The sequence below is a fragment of the Oncorhynchus tshawytscha genome, linkage group LG25, assembly GCF_018296145.1.
Source record: "Oncorhynchus tshawytscha isolate Ot180627B linkage group LG25, Otsh_v2.0, whole genome shotgun sequence".
Lineage (NCBI taxonomy): Eukaryota > Metazoa > Chordata > Actinopteri > Salmoniformes > Salmonidae > Oncorhynchus > Oncorhynchus tshawytscha.
The window spans coordinates 2,840,262-2,863,197 of NC_056453.1; the positions used below are offsets into that span (position 1 = coordinate 2,840,262).

Here is a 22,936-nt window from a genome sequence, read left to right on the forward strand (position 1 = left end):
CCTGGAATGTGGCAAAAGGTCGCAAAGTTCAAGGGGGCCGAATACTTTCGCAAGGCACTGTATGCTGAGCACTTATTGGCTGCTTTTCCTCCAACTCATCCCAAACCATCTCAATTGGGATGAGGTAGGATGATTGTGGGTGCCAAGTCATCTGATGCAGCACTCCATCACTCTCCTTCTTGGTCAAATAGCCCTTACACAGCCTGGAGGTGTGTTGGGTCATTGTCCTGTTGAAAAGGAAATGATAGTCCCACTAAGCACAAACCAGATGGGATGGGTTAGGGTTAGCCATGCTGGTTAAGTGTGCCTTGAATTCTAAATAAATCACTGACAGTGTCACCAGCAAAGCACCCCCACACAATCATTCCTCAATGCTTCAAGGTGGGAACCACACATGCGGAGATCATCCGTTCACCTACTCTGCGTCCCACAAAGACACGGCGGTTGGAACTAAAAATCTAAAATTTGGACTCATCAGACCAAAGGACAGATTTCCACCGGTCTGTCTATTGCTTGTGTTTCTTGGCCCAAGCAAGTCTCTTCTTCTTATTGGTATCCTTTAGTAGTGGTTCCTTTGCAGCAATTCAACCACGAAAGCCTGATTCACACAGACTGTTGATGTTGAGAGGTGTCTGTTACTTGAACTCTGTGAAGCATTTATTTGGGCTGCAATCTGAGGTGAAGTTAAGTCTAATGAACGTATCCTCTAGAGCAGAGGTAATTCTGGGTCTTCCTTTCCTGTGGCAGTCCTCATGAGAGCCAGTTTCATCATAATGCTTGATGGGTTTTGCAACTGCACTTGAAGAAACTTTCACATTTCTTGAAATGTTCCATATTGACTGACCTTCATGTCTGATCCCCCCCACACACACACTCGCACACACGGGATGGTTGAGCTAACGTGTGCTAATGTGATTAGCATGAGGTTGTAAGTAACAAGAAAATTTCCCAGGACATAGACGTATCTGACATGGGCAGAAATCTTAAATTCTTGTAAATCTAACTGCACTGTTCAATTTACAGTAACTATTGCAGTGCAAGAATACCATGCTATTGTTTGAGGATAGTGCACAGTTAATAAACCAATTAGGCACATTTGGGCAGACTTGATACAACATTTTGAACAGAAATGCAATGGTTCATTGGATCAGTATAAATTGTGCACATACACTGCTGCCATCTAGTGGTCAAAATGTAAATTGTGCTTAAACAGGAATAATACATTTTGGCCTTTCTCTTGAGTTTCAAAGATGATAAAAATAAAACAAAAATGTAAAAAACATTTTCTTTGTATTATCTTTCACCAGATCTAATGTGTTGTATTATTCTACTTTAATTTTACATTTCCACAAACTTCAGTGTTTCCTTTCAAATGGTATCAGGAATATGCATATCCTTGCTTCAGGTCCTAAGCTTCAGGCAGTTCGATTTGGGTATGTCATTTTAGGTGAAAATTGAAAAAAAGGCTCAGAAGTAATGATGGACTGTAATTTCTCTTTGCTTATTTGAGTTGTTCTTGCTATAATAAGGACTTGGTCTTTTACCAAATAGGGCTATTTTCTGTATACTACCCCTACCTTGTCACAACACAACCGATTGGCTCAAACACATTAAGAAGGAAAGAAATTCCACAAATTAACTTTTAACAAGGCACAGCTGTTAATTGAAATACATTCCAGGTGACTACCTCATGAAGCTGGTTGAGAGAATACCAAGAGTGTGCAAAGCTGTCAAGGCAAAGGTTGGCTACTTTGAAGAATCTCAAATGTAAAATATATGTTGCTTTGTTTAACATTTTTTGGGTTACTACATGATTCCACATGTGTTATTTCATAGTTGTGATGTCTTCACTATTATTCTGCAATGTAGAAAGTAGTAAAAATAAAGAAAACCCTGGAATGAGTAGTTGTGTCCAAACTTTTGACTGGTACTGTATGTGTTCCAGAGTAGAGAGTAGAGTGCAGGTTGTTGGTGGCACCTTAATTGTGGAGGCCAGACTCATAGTAATGGCTAGAACGGAATAAATGGAATGGTATCAAACTCAGGGTAGCCTAGTGGTTAGTGTGTTGGACTGGTCACCGAAAGGTTGCAAGTTCAAATCCACAAGGTATAAATCTGTCGTTTTGCCCCTGAACAGGCAGTTAACCCACTGTTCCTAGGCCGTCATTGAAAATAAGAATTTGTTCTTAACTGACTTGCCTAGTTAAATAAAGGTAAGTCAAACACAGATAACATTACAATAACTCCTTTCCAGACATTATTATGAGCTGTCCTCCCCTCAGCAGCCTCCTGTGGAGTAGTGTTCCAGAGTAGAGAGACCCACAGTAGGAACTGTAATTGAGTACTAGCAGTGTCTGCTGTGGCATGTGGGAAGGTGCAGGTTACATGAAAAAGATCTAATCTCTCAATGTTTGAATCGCTCAATGTTCATTTCAAAGTGCACCAAATTCATATATTTATCTGTTGAAATCATTTTCTTCATTTTTTAGCCTTGGGTGAATGTACACGAGAGTGTACCCCCTACTGGCTTTGGGCTAAGCCCACAGTGTCTTCAAATCTTATAAACGCCCCTGATTGTTTTAGGTGGATTTTAAGATATTTGCATGAAAATCTGTTGCCAATTGGATGGAATCCTAGTTATTGAGAAAGAGGTCAAATTATGTAAAAAATTGCAATAAAATGTTTTCTATTGATTAGAATTGGAGGCAGCTGACAGCAGCAAGAACTAAACTAAATCTTGAAGAAACTTGCCATATTAAACAAATATTGCTGGTTTACTACTCTCCTCAAATAACAGCCAAACTAAGTACACGTATGTCCTTGTGCACTGCTGGGACTTGGCTTGAACAAACTTTTGTTTCTTAGTCTGTAGCATGGTAGAAGATCAACAGTAATACATCATTGGAATAGACAAGCCAGTCTGTTTAACTGATAAGTCGAAAACCACATCCTCAATGCCAGTCTCTTTGAAATGCAATCAAAACTGTTAAATAATGTTTTATCTATATTATATATTGCACACTTATTACACACTATTGATATAGCTACAGTAATATGGTACATCAGGCCAACTCAAAGGACCATGCAAATGGATTTTACAATATTCAACATATCTGTTTCTGGCATAGCTTCTCCAAATAGATAAGGTATTGCAAAAAGGACAGAAATGGAGCATACGCTTACTTTTAACATTATTAGCAAAATTTCAGTTGCGTTTTACTGTACTATACCTCCAGTACAGCAGGTGTCAGTAATTATCCCATGTTAATTGTAGAACATTTAATGAAGAAGAGGTTCGTCTGTCCGAAGTACCCCTTCATCCAACGGAAGTTTAGAATTTCAAGATGGCGCTGGAAGGAATGGACCATAATGTAAGTGATTTCGTTGTCTTTATTATGACTGTCACACTTTTGAGAAATTATTGTAGATAAGGCATTGATGAGACACTGAACAGTGTGTTCTGTAAAGTTGGTGTTCGTCAGAAGACGGTTGAACTGTTTTGAATGGACCAAAACGGTCTGTCAAAAATAGAGAATCCTGCCAGTTTGCTGTCTCATTGTAAGCTACTTTTAGCTAGCTAGCTAACTGTTAGCTTTCTAGCTAGTTAATCGAATTAATTATGTTTGTTTCAGTGACATTCCTTATTTTTGTGACTATGCATAACTTGGCATAAGTTAAGTATAATGGACAACAAAAAAATATAGCTAGTTAAGTAACGTTAGCTAGCTAATTTAGTTAGCCGCTAGTATGACATTTTTGTCAGTAAACTGGTAAAAATCTTATCTTAAGCTAGTCGTCTTTCTAGATAGCTAGTTAGGCCTATATATACACGTTAGTCACCTTGATGTTAATTATCTAGCTAACGTTATATACATTGTGTACTTGACAACTGTCCAACAACTATCTCAGTTATTGAACATGGATCGGTGTATTTGCAGATGGAGATGGAGGACAGTAAAGGTGGTTCTGGTCTCAGGCAATACTACCAGTCCAAGATAGAAGAGTTACAGGTAAGCAAACACAGGTTTTAATCCAAATGTACTAGCTAACGTTACATGTTGACTGTTGACACCGTAGTGACACTACTAATACAACTGTCAAGCTAAGAAGTAACTGGTCTCTCTGCCTCCAGTTGACAGTGAATGACAAGAGTCAGAATCTCAGACGTCTACAGGCTCAGAGGAATGAACTCAATGCAAAAGGTAGGAATTATGGTTGTCTATCCAGAACAACAACAGCTAAACTTCTCTTCTAAATAGCAGTGTAGCTAACTAGATAATTAATTGTGACAAAGCCTAAAGTTCAAGCCCCTGAGCTGACAAGGTACAAATCTGTCGTTCTACCCCTGAACAGGCAGTTAACCCACTGTTCCTAGGCCGTCATTGAAAATAAGAATTTGTTCTTAACTGACTTGCCTATTTAAATAAAGGTTTTAAATTAAAAATAAATATTGTAGCAATAATTGTGTGGATTATAAATTGTCAGTGCTGTGTCGGACTACTGTAATTTGATTGCACTCAGGAACATGCACATTATGAATTGTTCGAATCTATTTGCTTTGTCCCCAGTGCGTCTCCTTCGTGAGGAGCTGCAGTTGCTACAGGAGCAGGGTTCCTATGTTGGAGAGGTTGTGAGGGCCATGGACAAAAAGAAAGTGCTGGTCAAGGTGTGTATGAAGCTTTTTTTTTTGCTGAAATGTAACACAAACTTTTTCGGTGGTAAACTGTAGTTGCTCTTAGATGACATTGGCAGTCTACTGTACTATTGTGTCCAGGTCCATCCAGAGGGAAAATTTGTGGTGGATGTGGATAAGAATATTGACATCAATGATGTAAGTATGGAAACATTGTTGTTGATATTTCACCACATTGTGGCGAGAACTTAATGTTTCTATGTACAAGGGGTAATGTATCTGTGTACAGTTCAGATGATCAACACACGGGAACCATATTTTAACCACATTCATTTGTTTTTGTCAAATTGGAATAAGTGTTAACAAAATTCAGTTGAAAAGCAAAAAATATCCAGATCCTATCCAGATGGCTGGACAGAAGATTATTATTCATGAATGTATGCACTGATTAACCCCGTTGCCCATTCCAACAGGTGACTCCAAATTGCCGCGTGGCACTGCGCAATGACAGCTACACCCTTCACAAGATCCTGCCCAACAAGGTGGACCCGCTGGTCTCCCTCATGATGGTGGAGAAAGTGCCTGACTCCACCTACGAGATGATTGGCGGCCTGGACAAGCAGATTAAGGAGATCAAGGAAGTGATTGAGCTGCCAGTCAAGCACCCAGAGCTCTTCGAGGCTCTCGGCATTGCGCAGCCCAAGGTGGGTAGCCCAAATTGAATAAATCCCTTATTGTGTTCTTTCTTCATTCAGATGTTGTATCATCTGTATATGTTAACCACTCTTACAATGTAAAGTCAAACAATTACCTTTTGCATTTGAGTTGACTTTATAAGCATATAGAGTAGGCAATGTCTGAAAGGGATGCAACACTCCAAAATTGACCTTTTGTCAGACCTTTTCATACGTTGTTGGCAGTGCCCTAAGGTCTTGTTCTGGTCATGTCTCATAGCATTCATCACATAAACCTCAACAGTCTTGATTGACAGAAAGTGGCACCAGTTAATTCCAGCATAATCATCCTAAAATACATCATGAAATTTGAGATGCACTCTGTGTCATGTCTTTTAGGTTGTCTAACCCCCCTTGTTGTGTGTCTCTCCACCAGGGTGTGCTGCTGTACGGACCCCCAGGTACAGGGAAGACCCTGCTGGCCAGAGCTGTGGCCCACCACACTGACTGCACCTTTATCAGGGTGTCCGGCTCGGAGCTGGTGCAGAAGTTCATTGGAGAGGGTGAGTCATCAACGGTCAGCCATTTCAGTTACCATTCGACAGGTTTCCCAACCGTGAAGTAATTCCGGTAATAACAAGGAATTCAAGTTAGGGAATTCCAGAATCAAGGAGATGTGTTTTGCTGCTTCCATTCTCCAAATAGCTGCTGTTTAGCTCAAGCATGTTTAAGTGCATTTCACTACTTTTTCATGGAGAACCGCAATGAGTGAAAGTAGTGGGCTAAATGTCTCTCACCATGCGTAAAACAGAAGCTGTTATTATAAGTATTTCACTCGCATCACGCTGCTGGCTGAAACCCTGCTCTCTTCCCCATCCCAGGTGCCCGTATGGTGCGCGAGCTGTTCGTCATGGCCCGCGAGCACGCACCCTCCATCATCTTCATGGACGAGATTGACTCGATCGGCTCGTCACGTCTGGAGGGTGGCAGTGGGGGCGACAGCGAGGTGCAGAGGACCATGCTGGAGCTGCTGAACCAGCTGGATGGCTTCGAGGCCACCAAGAACATCAAGGTGGGTGACTCGTACCACACTGTCATCTTTATAATGCTTTATAAATTCTACTCTACAATAAATCTCACACTTATATAACACCACACACACAGTCTAAACCCTTACTTAATTTGTATGCTATTACTCTGCTACACCACTCTTGACACCACTTTCTCTGCGGCTTTTCTCCACTGATTTCAATCTGCAGCTCTCCTGTCAGTACTGTCTGACAACACTTTCTTTCCACTGCTCACCAATCAATCACACGCTAGATCTTCTATTCTCTATTCACTGTCCTCCCACCCAGTCTAGCACTCAACAACCTCTCAATCTGTATTTGCATGTTCTCTGTGATGGTACAAATAGACAAAACAACCAGTATTTTTTTAAATAAATGCAGATTACAAGTATTTCATTGTCTAAATGTGATAAGTCAAATAGTAGTACAGTTTAATTTTTTTTTTTTTTTAGAAAATACCAATGTGTTTAAAATCGATACATTTAATGTTTAAAGACTAAAAGCAGCTATGTCCATGTTGAGCAGTTCAGTGCTTGGTCCTCCATCTCTGAGGCTGCCTCAGATTCCAAGCTGATATCCACGTCTATCTAGGGCAGCTTAATCCTGCTGCTCAGGTCCAGCCTGTAGCGGTGGGGCTGGCCAGAGGCATTGGCCAGCACGGAGTCCACCGTTGAGTGGTAGATCTTCTGGGACGCTGTGACCTTTGATCCTCAGGGCCTTAGAACTGCCAGTTGGACTCCTCTCTGGGGATGCTGGATGGTGGGGGTGGACCGAAAGTCTGAGAGAACGGCAGCGTTTTTGACGAACCTGACCTCCAAGGGCTCCGCGAGCTCCTGCAGGCTCTCTTCCTGCTCCACCTCCCTCTTCCTCCTCTCCTGATGCTAGAGGGAAGGAGGGATGAATGGACAGAGAAAGAAAGAAAGAGTAGGTCAACACCACACAGTATGACAATCAGACCCTAAACACTATCAAAGGGGGAAATTGTGTTGCTCTGTAGCAGTACAGTACTCCGTGTACAAAACATTCAGGACAGCCTCAATTCATCAGGGCATAGACTCTACAAGGTGTCAAGTGTTCCACAGTGATGCTGGCCCATGTTGACTCTAATGCTTCCCACAGTTGTGTTAAGTTGGCTGGATGTTTTTTGAGGGGTATTCTTTATACACCCGGGCAACTGTTAAACGTGAACAATCCAGCAGCGTTGCGGTTCTTGACACACTCAAAACGGTGAGCATGGCACCAAACCCCGTTTAAAGCCTGTTGGCTTTCCCACTCTGAATGGCACACACAGACAATCCACGTCTCAATTGTCTCAAGGCTTAAGTAACTTTCTTTAACCTGTCTCCCCTTCATTTACACTGAAAGTGGATGACATCAATAAGGGGACATGGCTTTCACCTGGATTCACCTGGTCAGTCTATGGCATGAAAAGAGCTGGTGTTCCTACTGTTTTTGTACACTCAGTGTATATATAATACAGTGACATGCCTCTACCTCTGCCATGAGAGAAAAGTCGTTCAGTGAAGAACGTGACTGAGCTGGGCCTGGGGACAATAGAATTAGGAATTAAAATGAATCTTGTTATGGTGGTCCTAAGGTCGGCAATGTTAGTCAGGGAGTTGGTTAACAATGGTTTGCCAGTGCTTTGATAAGATGGTGTTAAACTATGAATGTGAAGAATGTATATGCACTGTATGTGTGTTAGCTAGCCAGACAGTTTTAGAGGCATGATTCCATGAATTCTTCAAATTAACTGCCAATCTGCCAACATTCTATTCAAACAATGCAGTCAATCCACAGCTACACTGGTTCAAATCAGTTGATGCTAGGACAAGTAGAACATGCAACAAATACTGATATTGTATCATATAATAGCACTCACTGCTTTCCAAGAAAACATTTATGGTCTGTTTACATATACTGAACAATAATATAAATGCAACAATTTCAACGATTTTACTGAGTTATAGTTCATAAAAGGAAATCGGTCAAATGAAAAAAATTAATTGGGCCCAGATCTATGGATTTCACATCATTGGGCAGGGGTGCAGCCTTGGGCCAAAGGTTCCCAGATGTCATACTAAATTCACCAAGATACGAAGTATATAAGCAGTGGACACTTTCTGTGCTTTTAGGGCCCATAATGCAGTTCTTCAGGAAATGGGTGTGGCTTCACAACGTTTTCAGATTTGAAGAAAACTGAGGACAATATGCAGTGGAAGTACAACAAGCGGATACAAATTCATTGCTTTAACCTATTATAAGAAATGTTAAGAAGATGTTGAGCAATCTAATAAATTAATGACTTTTCACAAGTTACATTACATGTTATGTTGGCTGACGACGTTAGTTGGCTACTAATACATCGAACTTGCCAGTATATTAACTATATGCTATTAACTTGATTATTCACGTCATTCTTAGCTAAGTTTCTATCGTCGTTATGCATTCTCAATGGACATTGTTTATTCTGGCTATCTACTCCGATTTCAGAGCACTTTCATCTGAGTGTGCCAGAGCACAGAATAAATGTTGAATTTACGAACGCTCAACACCTGTAGAATGTGGCCGGTGTCAGTAAATGTTGGCAATAAAAAGCGTAATTAAATTGTTGCCAGAAGCACAGTTAGTCACCAACGCTCTGGATAACATGAAAACAGTCTTAAAGCTCTGCCATGGCTAGTAAAATGGTCAGTGAGCTGTTTCATTTGCATATGAAAGAAACTATCAAGCTAGCCAACGTTAGCCTGTTAGCTTGGGTTTAGGGAATTGCCATTGTTTGTTTTATTTTTTTATTTAACCTTTTATTTAACGATGCAAGTCAGTTAAGAACAAATTATGACGGACGACGCTGGGCCAATTATGTGCCACCCTATGGGATTCGAACCAGGGTGTTTGTAGTGACGCTTCTAGCGCTGAGATTCAGTGCCATAGATCGTTGCGCCACTCGGAACGCTCAACCTCGGCCAGAGCGTCCAGTGTGCGCTCTGAACACTCCGAGAGCGAAACGCTCTGGATTTACGAAGTCCCAGAGCTCTTTCTACTGCTTTGTATAATGCCCACATGTACCTGGATTTGAAATGTGTCCCATTTCTTGAGCAAATCTCTAAACAAAATGCACAGAAATTGGCACAGTTGTAAAAGCAAGACCACTCAAGACTATAGTATAACGTTAGGATTCATCTTCCTATCATATGTTTCTAATTCTGTTCAATTTACAGAACAAATGTTGTTTGGAGTAGCTGGGAGTAATTTGTGTTCAGATGTGTTAATTCCCTGAACCCTTTAGGTCTTAATGTTCTTGCAATCTACAACCTACTATTCCCACACTGCAGTCTTTTGTCTTCATAAAGTATTCATACCCCATGACATATTCCACATTTTGTGGTTACAGCCTGAATTCAACATGGATTAAATACATTTCTCACCCATCTACACACTACCCCATAATGACAAAGTGAGAACATGTTTTTAGAAATGTTTGCTAATTTATTAAAATTGGAGAAATATCTAAATTACACAAGTATTTCACACCTAAGTCAATACATTGTAGAAGCACCTTTTGGCGGTGATTACAGCTGTGCAATATTTGCCCATATATTATTTTTTAAATTCTTCAAACTCTGTCAAGTTGATCGTTGCTAGAAAGCCATTTCCATGTCTTGCTATAAGATTGAAGTCTAAACTGTAACTAGGCCACTCAAGAACATTCAATGCTGTCTTGGTAAGCAACTCCAGTGTAGATTTGGTCATGTGTTTTAAGTTATTGTCCTGCTGAAAGGGGAATTAATCTCCATTAATCTCGATCTTCTCCCCCGATTGCTTAGGTTGGCTGGACGGCCAGCTCTAGAAAAGTCTTGGTGGTTCCAAACATCTTTAATTTAAGTGGGACCTTTTTATAAAGACGGTTGTGCCTTTCCAAATCATGTTCAATTGAAAAACCTGTTTTGCTTTGTCATTATAGGGTATTGTGTGTGGATTGAGGATTTTTATATTTCACATTTTGTATTTAATCCATTTTAGAATAAGGCTGTAATGTAACAATGTGGAAAAAGTCAAGTGGTCTGGATACTTTTCGAATGTACAGTATATAGATAAGAAGGGCATACCAAAGAAGCCAATAGGGAGAAGGTGAATAAATACACCTCTGCCGTCTTCAACCAGGATCTCAACGATCACTGCCTCATTGCCTGCGTCCGTAATGGGTCCGCAGTCAAACGACCACCCCTCATTACTCTCAAACGCTCCCTAAAACACTTCAATGAGCAGGCCTTTCTAATCGACCTGGCCCGGGTATCCTGGAAGGATATTGACCTCATTCCGTCAGTACGGGATGCCTGGTTGCTCTTTAAAAGTGCTTTCCTCACCATCTTAAATAAACATGCCCTGTTCAAAAAATATAGAACTAAGATCAGATATAGCCCTTGGTTCACCCCAGACTTGACTGCCCTTGACCAGCACAAAAACATCCTGTGGCATACTGCATTAGCATCGAATAGCCCCCGCAATATGCAACTTTTCAGGGAAGTCAGGAACCAATATACTCGGCCAGTTAGGAAAGCAAAGGCTAGCTTTTTCAAACAGAAATTTACATCCTGTAGCACTATTTCCCAAAAGTTTTGGGACAATGTAAAGTCCATGGAGAATAAGAGCACCTCCCCCCAGCTGCCCACTGCACTGAGACTAGGAAACACTGTCACCACCGGTAAATCCACGATATTTGAGATTTTCAATAAGCATTCTCTACAGCTGGCCATGCTCCCCACCTGGCTACCCCTACCGGCCAACAGCTCTGCACCCCCTACAGCAAGCCCCCCCCTTTTCTCCTTCACCCAAATTCAGACCGCTAATGTTCTGAAAGAGCTGCAAAATCTGGATCCCTACAAATCAGCTGGGCCAGACCCTCTGGACCTTCTCTTTCTAAAATTATCCGCCGAAATCGTTGCAACCCCTATTACTAGCCTATTCAACCTCGCTTTCGTATCATATGAGATCCTCCAAAGATTGGAAAGCTGCCGCGGTCACCCCCCTTGCAGTCATCCCCCTCTAGACCAAACTGTTATAGACCTATATTCATCCTGCCCTGCCTTTTCTAAAAATCTTTGTAAGCCAAGTTAACTTCTTACGGGCACATCCCACCTGGCCAACATCCGGTGAAATTGCAAAGTGCAAAATTCAAACTACAGAATTATAAATATTTAACTTTCATAAAATCACAAGTGTAATACATCAATAAATCCTAACTTCTTGTTAATCCAGCCGCTGTGTCAGATTTCAAAAAGGCTTTACGGTGAAAGCACACCATGCGATTATGTGAGGACAGCACCCCGCATACAAAAGCATGAAAAACATATTTCAACCAGGCAGGTGCACCACGAAAGTCAGAAATAGCGATATATAAATGCCTTACCTTTTGATCTTCTTCTGTTGGCACTCCAAAAGGTCCCAGATACATCACAAATGGTCCTTTTGTTCGATAATGTCCTCCTTTTTATATCCATAGAAACTCAGTTTACCTAGCGCGCTTCAGTCAATAATCCACCCAGTTTCCCTCCATCAAAATGCATACAAAATGAATTCCAAACGTTACTAATAAACTTTTCCAAACAAGTCAAACAATGTTTATAATCAACCCTTAGGTACCCTAATACGTAAATAAACGATCAAATTTAAGACTGAGAATCGTTGTTGTCTTTACCGGAGAAAAATACCAAAGAATGCGCTCTCTTCCACTTTCTTGGAAACACTACAGCCAAAATGGGAGCCACTTAGAAAAAACTACAATTTCTGGCTCATTTCCCCCCAAAAATTAGACATCTAGGAACTGCAATTTGGGACGATTTCGCCTTATAATAAAAGTGACAGCCATTGAAAACAGTGGTAGGCTGAATATTTTTTTTGGGGGGGATGGTTTGTCCTTGGAGTTTTGCCTGCCATATCAGTTCTGTTACACTCACAGACATTAGTCTAACAGTTTTTTAGAAACTATAGAGTTGTTTATCCATATTTACCAATTAGATGCATCCTAGCTTCTGGGCCTGAGTAACAGGCTTTTCATCCGGATGTGAAAATACTGCCCCCTACCCAAGAGAGGTTAAGAAAGAGATCACCAGCCATTTCGAATCCCACCGTACCTTCCCCACTATGCAATCTGGTCTCCGAGCTGGTCATGGGTGCACGTCAGCCACGCTCAAGGTCCTAGACGATATCATAACCGCCATCAACAAAAGACAATACTGTGCAGCCGTCTTCACCGACCTGGCCAAGGCTTTTGACTCTGTCAATCACTGCATACTTATCGGCAGACTCAACAGCCTTGGTTTCTCAAATGACTGCCTTACCTGGTTCACCAACTACTTCTCAGACAGAGTTCGGTGTGTCAAATCGGAGGTCCTGTTTTCCGGACCTCTGGCGGTCTCTATGGGGACCTCGGGCCAACTCTTTTCTCTGTAATAATCAATGATGTTGCTCTTGCTGCTGGTGAGTCTCTGATCGACACCATTCTGTATGCTTCTGGCACTTCTTTGGACACTGTGTTAACAAACCTCCAAACGAGCTTCAATTCCATACAACACTCCTGTGGTCTCCAACTGATTTTAAATGCTAGGAAAACTAAATGAATGCTCTTCAACCAATTGCTGCCCTTTCCGCCTAGCGTCACTACTCTGGAAGCTAGGCAGAATATATGGACAACTACAAATACCTAGGTGTCTGGTTAGACTAAAAACTCTCCTTCCAGACTCACATTAAGCATCTCCAATCCAAAATTATACCTAGAATCTGCTTCCTATTTCGCAACAAAGCCTTCTTCACTCATGCTGCCAAACATACCCTCGTAAAACTAACTATCCTACTGATCCTCGACTTCGGCGATGTCATTTACAAAATAGCTTCCAATACTCTACTCAGCTACTCTACTCACTATCACAGTGCCATTCGTTTTGTCACCAAAGCCCCATATACTACCCACCACTGTGACCTGTATGCTCTCGTTGGCTGGCCCTCGCTACATATTCATTGCCAAACCCACTGGCTCCAGGTCATCTATAAGTCTTTGCTAGGTAAAGCACCGCCTTACCTCAGCTCACTGGTCACCATAGCAACACCCACCCGTAGCACGGGTATATTTCACTGGTCATCCCCAGAGCCAACACCTGCTTTGGCCGCCTTTCCTTCTAGTTATCTGCTGCCAATGACTGGAACCAATTGCAAAAATCACTGAAGCTGGTGTCTTACTTTAAGTCTAACTTTAAGAATCAGCTGTCAGAGCAGCTTACCGATCACTGTGCACAGCCCATCTGTAAATAGCACACCCATCTACCTCATCCCCATATTGTTAATTATCTTCTTGCTCTTTTGCACATCAGTATTTCAACTTGCACATCATCATCTGCGCATCTATCACTCCAGTGTTAATGCTAAATTGTAATTATTTTGCCTCTATGGCCTATTTATTTCCATACCACCCCCCAAATCTTCTACATTTGCACACACTACATAGATTTTTCTGGTGTGTCATTGACAGTACTTTTGTTTGTGTAAATCTGTTGTATGTGTCGCACTGCTTTGCTTTATCTTGGCCAGGTCGCAGATGTAAATGAGAACTTCTTCTCAACTGGCCTACCTGGTGAAATAAATAAAATAAAGCTGAATAAGACCCAAAGGACTAATATTGTATGTTAAATGTGTTTTTACTCCCTCAGGTCATCATGGCCACCAACCGTATTGACATCCTAGACTCTGCCTTGCTCCGACCCGGCCGCATCGACAGGAAGATCGAGTTCCCCCCTCCCAATGAAGAGGTCAGTACAGCCCCATATTTATTTTTCTTGCCCCTAAAACGTTCTGTGTTTATCAATATATGAGTCATACGTTTATATTAGTGTCAATCTCGTCATCAACACATTTGACTTATTTAAATTCAGCCCACAACTGGCATCAAAGTAATCATCAATTCTGAGCGCAGCACCACGAGACCTAGTCGTAATGCCCATGGTCAATTTGGTTTGACATTCGATATCCCTATGGGGCTAGCTAGGGGCCATCAATAAATTACACTATGTACATGGGTCAATATTTTTAACTGTCAACTCCAAATTTCAATGGCTTAACCTCAAACCAACTATAAATTGTAGAAATTCATCTACAAATATTGAAAGCATTTGAGACAACTAAAAGATGTGCAACATGAAAATATGATTGACGGACCCAAATTAGCCCCAGAGATAGACTATCCAATGTCAAACCAATTTTGCCACAGTCGCACACCAGCCAGCTGAAGCTAATTGAAGAAGTTGACTAGCATTAGCTATACTAGGTGACTTCAAGACGTAAGACCTGGTTAGACTATTTCAAGTTATCTAGAAGGGTAACTGACTATAACTGCGTACTGTTTTGTCAGGGTGGCTGTACAAAAGCTTGCCACATGTGAACACACAAGACAACCACATTAACCCCCCCCCCCATTCACCATAAACGCTGCATATGTCGGCTCAATTGGAAATTAACTTTAAATGTCAAGCACACTATAATGCTGATTGAATTGAATCCCCGCCTCGGTATGGCAAGACAGCACAGTGCAACATATTTAGACTGTTGGTAGTAATGATTACATCAGTTGGTGTTCTGTACCATTTGTTAATTTAAAAAATAAATGATTTAAATGAAGGATTTATGCCACTGAGTCTAGTCCAACATCTTTACGGTCTCCTCACACAGATATTTTTGTATTTGCTTTGACACTTATTCAGCTTCATGTAAGCAGCTTGCTACAACAGTGTATGCTCCTCCTTAGGCCCGTTTGGACATCCTGAAGATCCACTCAAGGAAGATGAACCTGACGCGTGGAATTAACCTGAGGAAGATTGCAGAACTGATGCCTGGAGCCTCTGGGGCTGAAGTTAAGGTAATAGACTGAGACACACAGTTTGGAATGGGGCCCACCAAATGAAGGCTAGCTCAGACAGTTCAGTGTATGAGGGGTTCAGTGTATGATGTGTAGTAGGGAAAACTTTGGCCCCGTCCAGAGATGACCCCTACCCCACAGTTGTGTAGATCTGTTTGTTTCACCATTGTAGATTTTGTAATGGTTCATTGTAGTGGATACATGTCCAACTGGGCTTGACATTTACGGTGTATGTAGAATATCAGGAGAGAATAACCACAGACTTGATACTCCACAAGTTATGGAATGGAGCCCACCACATTAGGGCTAGCACATGCACAAGGGAAGAACATGTAGAACTAGGGCTGTGGCGGTGACCATATTATCAGTCATGACCGCAGTAAAATTCATGATAATATCCTCTCATGCACTCTGGACATGTGTACCCAACTCGCTAAAGATCTTCAAGTTGCTAATGGATGGTACTGAGGGCTATATTGTCACTCTAACCACTCTGACAACAATGCAGATGCAGTCGAAAATCACAAACACTTATCATTAAACCAGTATGTGCTTTTAAAACTCACCTCACCGTGATAGATCAATATGAAGAAAAGTTCGACAACAGGTTGAAACTGAGTGGAAAACATAGTTGTTGAGGATGTTGTTTCAAAGCCTAACAATGAAATGGACAGCGCTTTCTAAGTTGATAATTAGTGAATCTCAACCATATACATATTAGATCTTATGCAAACACATAGGCCTATATACTGTATGAGCTCAAGCCCGAAAAAAAACATGAATTAAAATAATGGTTGTGCTGTTATAGCCTACCACATATTAAACACAGCAAATACAAAAAACTGATTTAAGATCACCTACATGACCAAAAGTAGTGAACAACTCATTCTAAAATCATGGGTGTTAATATGGAGTTGGTTCCTCTTTGCTGCTATAACAGCCTCCACTCCTCTGGAAAGGCTTTCGACTAGATGTTGGAACATTGCTGTGGGAGCTTGCTTCCATTCAGCCATGAGCATTAGTGAGGTCGGGCACTCTAATAGTCAGTGTTCCAATTCATCAAAGGTGTTCAATACGTTTGACGTCAGGAGGCCTGGAGATTCAAAACGTGTTTATGTTAATTGACTGTAAATTACCATGAGACCGGAATTATTTTGCATGACAAATAAACGTCTGACAAATGTCATGACCGCCACAGCTCTATGTACAACGAGCCATCCTGAAACATCCCCTAGTCCAGGGATTGGTAACCATGTTCCTGGAGTGCCTTAGTGTTTGACCACTGTCGGTCTTAGTTACTTTTTCTTATTTCACCATGGATAAACCTTTGTTTCTGTTCCATCTTATTCCTCAGGGTGTGTGCACCGAGTCAGGGATGTACGCCCTCAGGGAGAGGAGAGTGCATGTCAACCAGGAGGACTTTGAGATGGCTGTCGCCAAGGTAAGTCTTCTATCAATGTTACTGTCTTAACACTCCAAGAGACAGTTTGTCTCTATTTTACCTCTAGCTCCCTTTTGTCCATATTATCCCGAATGTAATCAATTACTACCCTGAACAAAAATATAAATGCAACATGCAAAGTGTTGGTCCCATGTTTTGTGAACTGAAATAAAAGATTTCAGAAAGGTCCCATATGCACAAAAGGCTTATTTCACTCAAATGTTGTGCACAAATGTTTATATCCCTGCTAGTGACCATTTCTCCTTTGCCAAACCACCTGACAGGTGTGGCATATCAAGAAGCTGAACATTACACAGGTGCACCTTGTGCTGGGGGGGCAATAATAGGCAACTCTAAAATGTTCAGTTTTTATTCACAACACAATGCCACAGATGTCTAAAGTTGAGGGAGCATGCAATTATTAACTGACTGCAGGAATGTCCACCAGAGCTCGTTCCAGATAAGTGAATGTTCATTTCTCTACTATAAGCTGCCTCCGGCGTCGTTTTTTTGGAGAATTTTAGCAATATGTCCAACCAGCCTCACAACCGCAGACCATGTGTAACCACGCCAGCCCAAGACCTCCACATCTGGCTTCTTCACCTGCAGAATCATCTGAGACCAGCCACCTGGACAGCTGATGAAACTGTGGATTTACACATCTAAAGAATTTCTGCACAAACTGTCAGAAACCGTCTCCGGGAAGCTCTTCTGTGTGCTCGTGGTCCTCACCAGGGTCTTGACCTGACTACAGTTCGATGTCGTAACAGACTTCAGTGGCCATCGAAGGTGAGCATTTGGCCACTGGAAAAGTGTGCCCTTCACGGATGAATTCCAGTTTCAACTATACCGTGCAGATGCAGAGCATAGCGTGTGTGGAGTCGTGTTGCCGAGCGGCTTTCTGATGTCAACAGAGTGGTCCATGGTGGTCATAAGCTACGGAAAATGAACATAATTGCATTTTATCGATAGCTATTTGAATGCACAGAGATACCGTGACGCGATCCTGAGGCCCATTGTTGTGCCATTCATCTGCTGCCATCACCTCATGTTTCTGCATGATAATGCACGGCCCCATGTCGCAAGGATTGTCCCAGTTCTTCCATGGCCTGCATACGTCACCCATTTGAGCATGTTTAGGATACTCTCGATCAACGTGTACGACATCGTGTTCCAGTTTCCGCCAACATTCATTAACTTCGCACAGGCATTGAAGAGGAGAGGGACAACATTCCACAAGCCACAATCAATCAGCTTGATCAACTCTGAAGGACATGTCGCCCTGCATGAGGCAAATGGTGATCACACCAGATACTGACTGGTTTTCTGATCCATGCCCCTACTTTATTTTGTTTTTAAATCACCTGTGATCAACACATGCATATATGTTTACCCAATCATATGACATCCATATATTAGGGGCTAATGAAATGATTTCAATTTCCTTATATGAACTGTACCTCAGTAAAGTCTTTGCAATTGTTGTATGTTGCGTTTATTTTTGTACAGTGTAGTTACTCTTGATCAGAGATTTTGTATAAAATAAAAATGATCTATACTGGTCCCAGATCGGTTTGTAGTCTTTCCAACTACTATGGTCATTGTCATGCCAAACAGTTTGACACGTGACTATACAAAGCTCAAACAGATTTTGGACCATCTCGTCAGTGTGTCAATTGCATTAATATAATACAAAAATCCCCATAAAAATCAGTGTTTAAGTTGGATTTATTTTAGTTTGAGTTTTTATTTTTACAGGGACAGTGCACATTAATCAACGTTTCAGTAAAATTGCCGGTTTTAGCCAGCCGGCTAATTTTCAACCGCAGTACCTGGGCAGGTTATTAAAAACAATTATGCTGCGTCTCAATCCACTGCACCTATGTCAGCCTTCCACGTCTGCGATGGCAGGTGGCAGAGCTACAGCTCTGTTTGTCAGATCAGGAGACATCCCAAAAATCTGTCTTTAGTGTTTTGCTCTACGACCCCCATGGGACTCGTCTGAAGTCAGTACCAACTACTTCTGTTTGTAGCGACTGTTCTTACGACACCAGATGTTTTAGTTGGATACCAGGTTTAGTATCATAATACTCAATATCTTAACGATACTCAATATCAAAACGGTACCACAGCAACAAAATAAGAACTGTGGGGCTTTAAAAAAAAAAAAAAAGTTTTTACATTGAGCAATATGTTGGTAACTGGACGAACAAGTAGAATATCTACTCTGTATTACACTTCTTACAAAAAATACAACACCATATTAAATAACAGAAGAATACCATCAATTTTCCTTATGCAAAACCATTCAGAGCAGACAAAATAATGGAACAATTACATTATCAGGCTTAATTTGTTAATCTGTTGCCATAATATTTGGTCAAATGGCATTCATTACAGCTCATTCATTTAATGTATTCAATTAAGTTTAGTTCCAAAACGACAAACACTTTGAAGCTAATTTCTGAAGCTTCTATATTGCAATAGACATGTAGTCTAAATGCCATAGAAATACAATGCAATTTACACAGAATACTACGATTCCCAGAGTGCATTTAACTTCAGAGAGTGCAATGCGCCTTCCAGGGCTGGCTACTGCTAGCAAGCCCAGACAAACACAAAGTAGTTCAAATATATTGCTGTGAAGTTGAGTGCATTTCACATTACTTTTGGGTTGTGTAATGATAATGCTCACATGAATGTCATGCAGAATATATGTTCATGTCATTGTCACTCAAATGATTCACATTTAGTGAATAACGACAACGTTACAATGAATGTAATGTGTAAAATCATTTTGGAACTGAACCTCCCTTGCACTGCTTTGTTACACCTTTTTGTTGTTTCTGTGGTTTGGCCCTCATCTGCTCTGTAAATCAACATATTCCCATAGTTTGCTTCTTTAGCCAGTTTTGTAAACAAGCTGCGGGCATGGTGGTAAGGTGTTTTTGTTAGAAGAGAGTGAAAGGAGGATACCTAGTCAATTGTACAACACTGCGTTAAACTGAAATGTGTCTCTTACTTTTAACCCAGTCATGCTGCCTGCATTTTCTCTCTGGCTTGCTTCTCACTGTGTTAGCTGCATGTGTAAGCGCATCCTTGTAGCTACTGCCCCCTTGAAGATTCAGAAAATTACTGGACTCGATCCTCTCAATCCGTATATGATGTGAGACACATGACATAAGTACCAAACGTCATGTTTTGGTATCGGAAAAAGTACAGATGTTTCGGTATACATTGCAACACTATGGAAACGGGAGACTCAAACACAATGGTGTTCTCTCCGTGTTGCCCCCTACAAGTGTCACAGGACTCGTCTGAAGGTAACCCGATACCAGTTTAAAAAAGATTGAAAGTATGGAAGTAGTTTTGTGCCAACAAAAAGGGGTTAAATGTGTCAAAATATATATTTCCTGAGCTTTCTTGTATCTCCTAGATATAGGACAGACATTTCAAAACCTTATTTTTTGACTGTCTGTTTTACCATGTATCAATGTGTTATTCCATTCATTTCTATGGGCTATAGCCAGTGGTATAAAGTACGACCAATTTGTTCACATATGCAACAAAATATTTTGCTGTGTGACCAGGAAAAAAATCTCCCAGATAATTGTTCTAATGATAATTCTCCGCTGTACCGTTGTTTCTGATTCTGAGGGAAAAAGTCAGTGCAAATTCGATGGCACCATTATAGAGCGGAAACAGCTTGCTTCTAACACACGCCCGTGTAGTTTTAATCTGGGCTGCTAAAACGACTCGGGTGTTGTTAACCCTTTGTTTAAAATGTTTCAGTCATTACATCATTGGCTTGCTAGCTAATTTGACCACATTGTTACAGCCTTATAAATCCCTCAATCTACACAAAATGCCCCATAAGCAAAAACAGGTTTAAGCAAAAACAGGTTTAGAAATGTTTGCAGATGTTTTAAAAATAAAAAGTATTCAGACCCTTTCCTATGAGATTTGAAATAAAGCTCAGGTGCATCCTGTTTCCATTGATCATCCTTGATGTTTCTACAACTTGTTTGGAGTCCACCTGTGGTAAATTCAAATAATTGAACATGATTTGGAAAGGCACACACCTGTCTATATAAGGTCCCACACTTGACAGTGCATGTCAGAGCTAACACCAAGCCATGAGGTCGAAGGAATTGTCCGTAGAGCTCCGGGACAGGATTGTGTTGAGGTACAGATCTGGGGAAGGCTACCAAAAGATATCTATACCATGGAAGGTCCCCAAGAACACAGTGGCCTCCATCATTCCTATATGGAAGAAGTTTGTAACCACCAAGACTCTTCCTAGAGCTGGCCGCCCAGCCAAATTAAGCAATCGGGGTAGAAGGGCCTTGGTCAGGGAGGTGACCAAGAACCCAATGATCACTCTGTGGAGATGGGAGAACCTTACAGAAGGAAAACCATCTCTGCAGCGCACCACCAATCAGGCGGAAGCCACTCCTCAGTAAAAAGGCACATGACAGACTGCTTGGAGTTTGCTAAAAGGCACCTGAAGACACTCAGACCATGAGAAACCAGATTGAACACTTTGGCCTGAATGCCAAGTGCCACGTCTGGAGGAAACCTGGCACCATCCCCACGGTGAAGCAAGCATGCTGTGGGGATGTTTTTCAGCGGCAAGGACTGGGAGACTAGTCAGGATCAAGGCAAAGATAAACGGAGCAAAGTACAGAGAGATCCTTGATGAAAACCTGCTCGGGACCTCAGACTGGGGCGAAGGTTGACCATCCAACTGGACAACGACCCTAAGCACACAGCCTTGAGTGGCCCAACCAGAGCCCAGACTTGAACCCGATCTAACATATTTTCAGGAAAGACCTGAAAATAGCTGTGCCACAATTCTCCATTCCATCCTGACAGAGCTTGAGAGGATCTGCAGAGATGAACGTGAGAAACTCCCCAAATACAGGTGTGCTCGTAGTTCCATACCCTTGAAGAATCAATGCTGTAATTGCTGCCAAGTGTGCTTCAAAAAAGTGCTGAGTGAAGGCCCTGAATACTTATGTAAATGTAATATTTAAGTTGTATTTTTTATAAATTGGCACAACTTTCTAAAAACGGTTTTTGCTTTGTCATTATGGGGTATTGTGTAGATTGAAGGGGGGCAATTTCATATTTTAGAATAAGGCTGTAACGTAAAACAAAATGTGGAAAAAGTCATGGGGTTTGAATACTTTCCGAAGGCACTAGGTCTACAGGATAGCAATGAGTGTACAATTTTTTTAATGTAATTTATCTCAATATGAAAATAGTGCTTTTACACAGTAAAGAAACTCAATATTCCACAAATGACTTTGTAATTTCAATGACTGGTATTTGTATCAGCATTTCAGCTTTTATAATAAACTAATGTCTTTACATTGTAATAAACTAAAGGTTTATACTTTTAGGGATTGAAATGGACAGACCCTTTTCCCTAGAGTTTGTTTTGTTGATCACTGACTTTAATTTGGCTCCTGATGAGGTCCATTATCACTGGCTAACGACCCCTGCCCTGTCTCTTTCCAGGTGATGCAGAAGGATAGCGAGAAGAACATGTCCATCAAGAAACTCTGGAAGTAGACCTTTGGGATTTTTTGGGACCCGAACGCAGATATTTACCTGCAAAGTCAAACATGTATATTTTTACTCTTTTGTTTTAAGATTGGTTTATAATTGTTACCCAAAATTAAGTCTAAAATAAAATGGTGTCTCCCCACTGAGAAATAAGTCCCCCATTTCCATTTTTTTTCCCACCCTCTTCTCCTGTAGCCTGATCCAAAGTCTGTTTGTGCTTGGTAGCCTACACAACTATAGGAGTTGGCTATACAGGCTCTCTCCCCCCACATTCAAGGTAAATACTGCAGATGTTGGCTCAATTGGAAATTACCTTTTAAATGTCACGCGCTATATATAGCCTGGTTTCTGATTGAATCCCGGCCTGAATAAGGAATACTCCTCTTAGCAGAATTCCAGGCGTTTTTATCTTTCCTCGATTCCTTGTGTCCCATCTTCTCGCCACTCTCATCCAATAGATCTCTCATCCATTGGTTTGTGCAGGGCCTAGTAGAGCCCTATGCTGTAACACCAAGTCGTGAACCACTTTTTACACGCCCACAACCCAATCATCAGATTACGAAAACCCCATCTTAATGCAAGGTATAACCGGGGCTAGAAGGTCAATGACAAGTGAGGCCAAATAAACAGGGTCACCTTGTA

The 22,936-nt window shown here is 41.3% G+C and overlaps 1 protein-coding gene across 1 annotated transcript; it reads left to right on the forward strand.

Annotated features, from left to right (window-relative positions):
• The first annotated feature begins 3,284 nt into the window (after positions 1–3,284).
• On the forward strand, positions 3,285–22,444 carry LOC112224068 (26S proteasome regulatory subunit 8-like). Its single transcript, XM_024400150.1, has 12 exons — positions 3,285–3,371; positions 3,939–4,010; positions 4,133–4,202; positions 4,569–4,666; positions 4,775–4,831; positions 5,107–5,337; positions 5,744–5,870; positions 6,189–6,379; positions 14,081–14,179; positions 15,172–15,282; positions 16,637–16,723; positions 22,247–22,444. Exons 1-12 carry the CDS (start codon positions 3,345–3,347, stop codon positions 22,298–22,300), a joined length of 1,224 nt encoding a protein of 407 aa, XP_024255918.1. The 5' UTR covers positions 3,285–3,344; the 3' UTR covers positions 22,301–22,444.
• Positions 22,445–22,936: the final 492 nt, after the last annotated feature.

Excerpts from the sequence above, each read along its gene's own strand:
- LOC112224068 (XM_024400150.1), top strand. The coding sequence starts at position 3,345 with ATGGCGCTGGAAGGAATGGACCATAAT. Across the intron at positions 4,011-4,132 it reads CCAAGATAGAAGAGTTACAG|TTGACAGTGAATGACAAGAG; the intron begins GTAAGCAAACAC and ends CTCTGCCTCCAG. Across the intron at positions 14,180-15,171 it reads TCCCCCCTCCCAATGAAGAG|GCCCGTTTGGACATCCTGAA; the intron begins GTCAGTACAGCC and ends GCTCCTCCTTAG.